The following is a 10,661-nucleotide window of genomic DNA, read 5'->3' as shown; positions in this document are numbered from 1 at the left end:
GGAGATACCAGTACCACCACCATCACCCTCAGTTATGACGACTGATATGGTTTGGTTGTGTCCCCATCCAAATGTCGTCTTGAATTGTAGCTCCCATAATTCCCATATGTCGGGGAAGGGACCGGTGAGAGGTAATTGGATCATGGGGCGGGTCATTCCTGTGCTGTTCTTGTGATAATGAATAAGTCTCATGAGATCTGATGGTTTTATAAAGGGGAGTTTCCCTGTACAAGCTCTCTTGCCTGCTCACCACATAAGACTTGCCTTTGCTCCTCCTTCACCCTCTGCTATGATTGTGAGGCCTCCTCAGCCATGTGGAACTGTGAATACATTAAACCTCGTTTTCTTTATAAATTACCCAGTCTTGGGTGTTTCTTCATAGCAGTATGAAAATGGACTAATACAGTAAATTGGTACCAGTAGAGTGAGGTGCTGCTGTAAAGATACCCAAAATATGGAAATGACTTTGGAACTGGGTAACAGGCAGAGGTTGGAACAGTTTGGAGGGCTCAGAAGAAGACAGGAAGATGTGGGAAAGGTTTGGAACTTCCTAGAGTCTTGTTGAATGGCTTTGACCGAAATGCTGATAGTGATATGGACAATAAAGTCCAGGCTGATGTGGTCACAGATGGAGATGAGGAACTTGTTGGGAACTGGAGCACAGGTGACTCTTGCTATGTTTTAGCAAAGGGACTGATGGCATTTTGTCCCTACCCTAGAGATCCGTAGAACTTTGAACTTGAGAGATATAATTTAGGGCATCTGGCAGAAGAAATTTCTAAGCAGCAATACATTCAAGAGGTGACTTGGGTGCTGTTAAAAACATTTAGTTTTATTCATTCAGAAAGATATGGTTTGGAATTGGAACTTACATTTAAAGAGGAAGCAGAGCATAAAAGTTCAGAAAAATTGTATACTGATGATGTGATAGAAAAACAAAACCCACTCTCTGAGGAGAAATTCAAGCCAGCTGCAGAAATTTGTATAAGTAATGAGGAGCCAACTGTTAATTCCCAAGACAATGGGGAAAATGACTCCAGAGAATGTCAGAGGTCTTCATGGCAGCTTCTCCCATCAGAGATCTGGAGCCTAGGAGGACAAAATGGTTTCATGGGCTGGGTCTAGTGTTCCCCTGCTGTGTACAACCTAGGGATTTGGTGCCCTTCGTCCCAGCCATGCCACATGTGGCTGAAAGGGACCGACATAGAGCTTGGGCTGCAGCTTCAGAGGTTGCAAGCCTCAAGCCTTGGCAGCTTCCACGTGGTGTTGAGCCTGTGGGTGCACAGAAGTCAAGAATTGAGGTTTGGGAACCTTTGCCTAGGTTTCAGAGGATGTATGGAAACACCTGGATGCCCAGGCCGAGATGTGCTGCAGGGGCAGGGCCCTCAAGGAGAACCTCTGCTAGGGCAGTGCATAAGGGAAATGTAGGGTGGGAGCCCCCACACAGAGTCCCCACTAGAGCACTGCTTAGTGGAGCTGTGAAAAGAGGACCAACATCCTCCATACCCCACGATGGTAGATCCACCAACAGCTTACACCGTGCACCTGGAAAAGCCACAGAGACTCATTGCGAGCCCATGAAAGCAGCCGGGAAAGGGGGTATACTCTGCAAAGCCACAGGGACAGACCTGCCCAAGACCATGGGAACCCACCTCTTGCATCAGCGTGACCTGGATGTGAGACCTGGAGTCAAAGGAGATCATTTTGGAGCTTTGAGATTTGACTGCCCAGCTGGATTTCACGCTTGCATGGGCCTGTAGCTCCTTTGTTTTAAGCAATTTCTCTCATTTGGAATGGGCATATTTACCCAAGGCCTGTACCTCCATTATGTCTGGGAAGTAACTAAATTGCTTTTGATTTTATAGGCTCATAGGTGGAAGGGACTTGCCTTGTCTCAGATGAAACTTTGAACTATGGACTTTTGAGTTAATGCTGAAATGAGTTAAGACTTTGAGAGACAGTTGGGAAGCCATGATTGGTTTTGAAATGTGAGGACATGAGATTTGGGAGGGGCCAGGGACAGAATCATATGGTTTGGCTGCATCCCCACCCAAATCTCATCTCGAATTGCAGCTCTCATAATTCCCACATGTCATAGGAGGGACCTGGTGGGAGGTAATTGAATCATGGGGGCGGGTCTTTCCCACACTGTTCTCGTGATAGTCTCATGAGATCTGATGGTTTATAAATGAGAGTTCCCCTACACAAACTCTCTTGCCTGCTCACCATGTAAGATGCACCTTTTGTCCTCCTTCACCTTCCACCATAATTGTGAGGCCTCCCCAACCATGTGGAACTGTGAGTCCATTAAACCTCTTTTTCTTTATAAATTACCTAGTCTTGGGTATTTCTTCATAGCAGTATGAAAATGGACTAACACAACAACCCACCAAATCTGTCTCCAGACATTGACAAAATTGGGCCTGGTAGAGAACCACTGATGTAGACTACACCAAAGACAGGAAGTTTGTAGGGATACTTTTTCTCTGCAAAACCCACAAGATATAACTTAGAAACCCTCTATTTTTTTTTTTCTTTGACGTGCCTTTTTAGTTACTAAGCAGTTGGTTTTGGTTGTTTTTCTTATGCTGTCTCAGGGGTTCCCCATCTCAGCACTATTGTTTTGTGCCAGATAATTCTTTGTTGTGAGGGGCTGTCCTGTAGATTGTAGGGTGTTCAGCCTCTACCCACTAGATGCTAGGAGCACCTCACCCCCTACCCATAGCTGTAACAACCAATACTGTCCACAGATATTGTCAAAGTTCCGCTGGGGAGCAAAATCACCCTTGGTTAACAGTCATTGCACTATTTCTACTTATCTTTCTCTATACACTGGTTCTTCTGTCCAGCATTATGTTGTAGAAGAAATGCATACATCTCTCATTTCCTTACTCATAGACATTGAGTGATAATTTTTCTTGTAAGTGTTACTTACACATGATTATGGAAATATACCATCTCAAGTGGTTGAGTTGTTGCATTCTTTTCTAACAAATATAGCATTGCTCCTAAGAATAATTCTGGAAAATAACATATACTCTAACTTGCTAAACATTTATCATTTCTCCTCTTGAGTGAACAGCACTAAGCCATTTGAGCTTCTATTACAGTTCTGCTATAGATTGCCTTTGCATTAAATTTGCACACACTTCTCTATTTCACTAAATCTGAACTTGTCGAGAACCTCAAGACAAGCATATTGCATTTAAACATAATAACTATACTAAAATTAAAAAATATAAATATTGGAATCAGGCACTTCCGGGTCAAAATATCCCTTAAGTCCTCTAAATATCACTTAATTTCTCTTTAATCAGGTTTAGGGCCCTTAGGCAAGTTAGCTCCTCTGACTTTGCTTCATCCCCTGCAAAATAGGGGTAAGATTTCCTTCCGAGTGGCGTTCTTATAAATATTAGAGATTAGGAGATAAAGCGCCAGGTATGTATCACTCAAAAATGTTAACCATTGTTATTAATTTTATCCAGAGATATTAAGGTCTACATTTTAAAAAGCCTTTAAAGTCTATACTTTAAGCCTTAAATACCTATACCTAGAGCATTTACTTCTTTCTTTCCCTTATTTTCTGACTTATTTGTAGTCACAGGTAAGGCATGCTGGGGAAAAAAGTTTGTTGCCTTAATTTTTCTCTTGATTTTACCAGAAATGTTAACTAATTCTAATGTTTTCATGAACACTGAATTTTAAAGTTTACTTAACATCTTTGTAGGGATTTCTTTTTGCAGGTGTGAGAAGCACCTTGCTTCTAAATAAGGCATAAGAGGTAGAATTATAGATAAAAGTAGGAAGAGTTTTACTAAAATTGGTTCTTACGGCAAAAATGTCGGGGTTTTTTTGTTGTTGTTGTTGTTTTGTTTTGTTTTTGTTTTTTTTGAGACAGAGTTTTGCTCTTGTTCCCCAGGCTGGAGTGCAGTGGCACGATTTCAGCTCACTGCAACCTCTCCCTCCCGGGTTGAACTGATTCTCCTGCCTCAGCCTCCCGAGTAGCTGGGACTACAGGCATGTGCCACCACACCCAGCCAATTTTGTATTTTTAGTAGGGACAGGGTTTCTCCATGTTGGTCAGGCTGGTCTTGAACTCCTGACCTCGGGTGATCCGCCCGCCTCGGCCTCCCAAAGTGCTGGGATTACAGGCGTGAGCCACCTCCCCCAGCCCTTATTTGATTGGTTTTAATGTTTTTCGCAGTAGATAAATTTTTCTTTCACTTTAATTTTTTCCCCGATATATGTATCTATATATATATGGTTTTGACCTTCAAATTGAATTAAAATAAAGCATGATGAATAGAAAAGCAAAGAATAAAATGAAAACCTACCAGTTAAATTGCAAAATCAATAAAAATGCAGAATGCACTATTCTTGTCACTGAAAAGGATTGTTTTATTCAATTATACAAGGATGCACTTTCCCCTAGATTAGACAAAAAAGTGTTAATACAAGGCTGGGGTACACAGTTTTAGTTATAATATCACCACATTTTAGAGGTAAAAGAGACCTCTAAATTAATAAAACTGTCCCATTTTATGAGTAGAGAAGTTGAGGCCTAGAGAAGGCAAGTGATTTCCTCAGAGTTTTAACCAAGGGTTAGTGACAAAATGCATCCAAGGACCTGAATCCCAGCGAGTCAGACATCCTGCTCTGTTGGTGACATCCTGATAAAAATAGAATTGTGGAATCTTCTAAAAAATTTAGCACTTATTTTCTAATGAACTAAAACAAGTAGAGAATGATAGTGGAAATACCTTTAAGAACTGTTGTGGCACCAACTGCTGGGGGGAAAAGAGAATACTTTGACTGGATAAGCTTGAAGCTATGCTTCAATTTAGTACAACTATTTTAAAGCCAGAAAAGCACCATTGTTGTCTTCTACCAAGTGTTTTAGAGAAGACAAATGGACATGGTAGACTATAAAATTAACACAAGAACAGAAACTCAAATACCACATGTTCTCACTTGTAAGTGGGAAGTAAACGATGAGAACTTATGAATGCAAAGAAGGAAACAGCAGACACTGGGGTCTAGCTGATGGGGGAGGGTGGAAGGAAGCAGAACAGCAGAAAAGATAATTACTGGGCACTGGTCTCAATACCTGGGTGACGAAATAATATGTACAGTAAACCCCCATGACACGTGTTTCTTTAACAAACCTTCGCATATACCCCCAAACCTAAAATAAAAGTATTTTTAAGAGAAATTAAACTTTAACCAACACATAACATTTACCTTCTCTTCACATAGTCTCTCACTCTCTCATTTTTGAGACTTTTTTTTAAAATTAAGGAACATACACAATATTGAAAGCTGATAAACCCTCATGACACGTGTTTCTTTAACAAACCTTCACATATACCCCCAAACCTAAAATAAAAGTATTTTTAAGAGAAATTAAACTTTAACCAACACATAACATTTACCTTCTCTTCACATAGTCTCTCACTCTCTCATTTTTGAGACTTTTTTAAAATTAAGGAACATACACAATATTGAAAGTTGATAAACCCCCATGACACGTGTTTCTTTAACAAACCTTCACATATACCCCCAAACCTAAAATAAAAGTATTTTTAAGAGAAATTAAACTTTAACCAACACGTAACATTTACTTTCTCTTCACACAGTCTCTCACTCTCTCATTTTTGAGACTTTTTTTAAAATTAAGGAACATACACAATATTGAAAGCTGATAAACCCCCATGACACGTGTTTCTTTAACAAACCTTCACATATACCCCCAAACCTAAAATAAAACTATTTTTAAGAGAAATTAAACTTTAACCAACACATAACATTTACCTTCTCTTCACATAGTCTCTCACTCTCTCATTTTTGAGACTTTTTTTTAAAATTAAGGAACATACACAATACTGAAAGTTGATAAACCCCTATGACATGTGTTTCCTTAACAAACCTTCGCATATGCCCCCAAACCTAAAATAAAAGTATTTTTAAGAGAAATTAAACTTTAACCAACACATAACATTTACCTTCTCTTCACATAGTCTCTCACTCTCTCATTTTTGAGACTTTTTTTAAAATTAAGGAATATACACAATATTGAAAGCTGATAAACCCCCATGACACGTGTTTCTTTAACAAACCTTCACATATACCCCCAAACCTAAAATAAAAGTATTTTTAAGAGAAATTAAACTTTAACCAAGACGTAACATTTACCTTCTCTTCACATAGTCTCTCATGCTCTCATTTTTGAGACTTTTTTTAAAATTAAGGAACATACACAATATTGAAAGTTGATAAACCCCTATGACATGTGTTTCCTTAACAAACCTTCGCATATACCCCCAAACCTAAAATAAAAGTATTTTTAAGAGAAATTAAACTTTAACCAACACATAACATTTACCTTCTCTTCACATAGTCTCTCACTCTCTCATTTTTGAGACTTTTTTTTAAAATTAAGGAACATACACAATATTGAAAGCTGATAAACCCCCATGACACGTGTTTCTTTAACAAACCTTCACATATACCCCCAAACCTAAAATAAAAGTATTTTTAAGAGAAATTAAACTTTAACCAACACATAACATTTACCTTCTCTTCACATAGTCTCTCTCTCATTTTTGAGACCTTTTTAAAATTAAGGAACATACACAATATTGAAAGTTGATAAACCCCCATGACACATGTTTCTTTAACAAACCTTCACATATACCCCCAAACCTAAAATAAAAGTATTTTTAAGAGAAATTAAACTTTAACCAACACGTAACATTTACTTTCTCTTCACACAGTCTCTCACTCTCTCATTTTTGAGACTTTTTTTAAAATTAAGGAACATACACAATATTGAAAGCTGATAAACCCCCATGACACGTGTTTCTTTAACAAACCTTCACATATACCCCCAAACCTAAAATAAAACTATTTTTAAGAGAAATTAAACTTTAACCAACACATAACATTTACCTTCTCTTCACATAGTCTCTCACTCTCTCATTTTTGAGACTTTTTTAAAATTAAGGAACATACACAATATTGAAAGTTGATAAACCCCTATGACATGTGTTTCCTTAACAAACCTTCGCATATACCCCCAAACCTAAAATAAAAGTATTTTTAAGAGAAATTAAACTTTAACCAACACATAACATTTACCTTCTCTTCACATAGTCTCTCACTCTCTCATTTTTGAGCCTTTTTTTAAAATTAAGGAACATACACAATATTGAAAGCTGATAAACCCCCATGACACGTGTTTCTTTAACAAACCTTCACATATACCCCCAAACCTAAAATAAAAGTATTTTTAAGAGAAATTAAACTTTAACCAAGACGTAACATTTACCTTCTCTTCACGTAGTCTCTCACTCTCTCATTTTTGAGACCTTTTTAAAATTAAGGAACATACACAATATTGAAAGTTGATAAACCCCTATGACATGTGTTTCCTTAACAAACCTTCGCATATACCCCCAAACCTAAAATAAAAGTATTTTTAAGAGAAATTAAACTTTAACCAACACATAACATTTACCTTCTCTTCACATAGTCTCTCACTCTCTCATTTTTGAGACTTTTTTTAAAATTAAGGAACATACACAATATTGAAAGCTGATAAACCCCCATGACACGTGTTTCTTTAACAAACCTTCACATATACCCCCAAACCTAAAATAAAAGTATTTTTAAGAGAAATTAAACTTTAACCAACACGTAACATTTACCTTCTCTTCACATAGTCTCTCATGCTCTCATTTTTGAGACTTTTTTTAAAATTAAGGAACATACACAATATTGAAAGTTGATAAACCCCCATGACACGTGTTTCTTTAACAAACCTTCACATATACCCCCAAACCTAAAATAAAAGTATTTTTAAGAGAAATTAAACTTTAACCAACACATAACATTTACCTTCTCTTCACATAGTCTCTCACTCTCTCATTTTTGAGACTTTTTTTAAAATTAAGGAACATACACAATATTGAAAGCTGATAAACCCCCATGACATGTGTTTCTTTAACAAACCTTCACATATACCCCCAAACCTAAAATAAAAGTATTTTTAAGAGAAATTAAACTTTAACCAACACGTAACATTTACTTTCTCTTCACACAGTCTCTCACTCTCTCATTTTTGAGACTTTTTTAAAATTAAGGAGCATACACAATATTGAAAGTTTAGCAGTATTATTTAAGAATTAGTTATGTCTTCAAATGGCTAGTATGTTTCCAATACTTCCTTACATATATTCAATACTGCATATCTTTAACATGCCTGGAATCTTCCAGTAGCCTGGTACAACTTTTCAACTTAAAAATAAAACTTCTTGCGTCTTTGTCCAGGTTTTCTTGATCGTGTTTCTCTGTGCCTCTTTTGTTGATTTAACTTGTATTGCTCAGCCATTACTACAAGATCTTCTGGAACACTCTGATTTGCTCTGTCCAGAATTTTAATCAATTCACCGGCCATTTTCGAATCTCTCTGAGTGATGAGGGTAACTGATGTGCCAGTCTTTCCTGTCCGTCCAATGTACCCTACTCTGTGTACATATACGTCAATATTCCTTGGGAAATCGTAATTATATACATGTGTGACACCATTAAGATCAAGACCTCGGGATACTATATCATTTGTAATCAGTATCTTTATGTTTCCACTTTTAAAGTCCTCTACTGCTCGCTCTTGATCACTCTGTTCACTGTTGCCATGTAATGATTCTGCAGATATGCCTTGGATATTGAAGTCGCTTGACAAGTCATCAGCAATATGTTTTTGGCTGACAAACATGATGACTTTGTCGTTGGGTGACATGTTCTCTACGAATTCTTGGGTGAGAGCTCGTTTTTCTTTTTCTGTGGTAACAATTATATTTTGCTTCACTGTATTTACAGCCACTAGATTCAGATTACCAACATAAACAATCATAGGATCTTTCAAATAAGAAAGTGCTAGTTGACGTACAGTATCTGGCCAAGTTGCACTTGTCATAACAGTCTGTCGGTCTGGGCGCACATCTAATAAAATCTTCATTATCTGGGGTTCAAATTCCATATCCAGCATTTTATCTGCCTCATCTATAACCAAGTAGGTTATGCTTCTTAGGTTGACAGAGTTATTCATTTGTAGGTCATTCAGCCTCCCAGGAGTAGCAATAATGATATCTACACCTTTGCTAATGTCTTCTATTTGTCCATTTCTGTTTCTACCACCATATATGCAAATGCTTTTGAGACCTTTATATGAATACTTTGAACATTCAGCTTCCACGTGAAGAGCCAACTCTCTAGTGGGTGTAAGGACTAGCATCCCAGGCCCATTCCTTTGCTCTCTAGATATTGGTTGAGAATCAAGATGAATAAACCCAGGCATTAGATAGGACAATGTTTTCCCTGTTCCGGTTTGTGCAACTTCTATAAGATCTATTCCTTGTAGAATAATTGGCCATGCCTGTGACTGAATTGGTGTTGGCTTTACAATCCCTACCCTTATTATGCTTTTCAGAAGATCAGGGTATTGCTGAAAAGCGTCTTTAAACCTACAAGTTGGTTTTGGAATGAGACGCTTTTCACCACTTTTCAAGTCATCACACATTATGTTGAAATTTTCCTTTCTCCAGTTAATCACCTGCATTTCAGACATGCAGCTTGTTGCTTTGGATTCTATGTAAAAGTTTTTCTTAACTGGTGGTAGATCTGCCCATTTTCTCTTTTCGCACTCCACGACTGCTGCCCTAATGCGACCCCAAGTTGACAATGGCTCAGCTTCTCCAACAATGTCATTTCTGCCTAGATTTCTTCCAATAGGGGTTTGGGATGCAGCATTATCCACACTGGATTCTGAGTTGTAGCTTTCTTGTTTTCTAATAAGTGTTTCTATAGCCGCTTTGGCCTTTGCTTTCATTTCCCTATTGCCAAAAATTCTGACTTTTGCTTCAGATTCCCCGTTTATGATCTGTATTTTAGTGTTTGTCGAATGTTGTAGATCTTTTATTTTTGATCCACTGTAACCAATGACCGCACCAACCATATTGTTCTTTATTTTAAAGCAGAGTGGTGGTTCACGGGAGCCTGCTGCTCTCGGTCCCTGATGGCCGAAGGGTCCACTCCAGCCACTGCCTCTGCTGCCCCTGACATCCCAGCTGGCCCCAAGGTCTCTTGGATTAGCCTCAGCCCTCTTCCACTCTGGGGCCCAGTGGGACATTGTGGGATAGTGGGAGTATCGGCACCGGCTTCTCGCCTACATACGGTTGGAAGTTCAGGTCTGCGCCCTGTTTCCCGTCACCTTCTGCACCAAAAGATGGCGGTGGCAATTATTTCCGGGTGCTAGTCACATAGCTACGCAGAAGTTGCCCCAGAAACCAGTGTTGGCGTCGAAGTCCAGGTCGTGTAGGGGCGAGGCTTTGATGGCCTGACCAATCACAGGGCTTGGACTGGGGTGAGGTAAGCAGGCGTCTGTGACGCAAATTTAAAGAGGCACTCACTCTCACGGGCTGACCCTGCCAGCACTTACAGGACCCTAAGAGTAACTGCCTCCTTAACTTCTGCGTCCCGGGTGCGCCTTTCACTCTTCTCGTGATAGTTCTGGCTCAGCTTGAGAGCAACCTTGAAGCACGCCTTAAACATACACACCATATACACATTGTCCTTTATATAAGCCAGTTATTTCCCTAAGAGAA

The 10,661-nt window shown here is 38.7% G+C and overlaps 1 protein-coding gene across 1 annotated transcript; it reads right to left on the bottom strand.

The window, feature by feature from the left end:
* Positions 1-8,155: 8,155 nt before the first annotated feature.
* Positions 8,156-10,335, bottom strand: DDX53 (DEAD-box helicase 53). The gene has a single exon (XM_004063912.5). It carries the CDS (start codon positions 10,184-10,186, stop codon positions 8,297-8,299), a length of 1,890 nt encoding a protein of 629 aa, XP_004063960.2. The 5' UTR covers positions 10,187-10,335; the 3' UTR covers positions 8,156-8,296.
* Positions 10,336-10,661: the final 326 nt, after the last annotated feature.

This window comes from Gorilla gorilla, chromosome X, assembly GCF_029281585.2.
Source record: "Gorilla gorilla gorilla isolate KB3781 chromosome X, NHGRI_mGorGor1-v2.1_pri, whole genome shotgun sequence".
In the NCBI taxonomy this organism is placed as follows: domain Eukaryota; kingdom Metazoa; phylum Chordata; class Mammalia; order Primates; family Hominidae; genus Gorilla; species Gorilla gorilla.
This window is presented reverse-complemented; position numbering and strand designations above follow the sequence as displayed.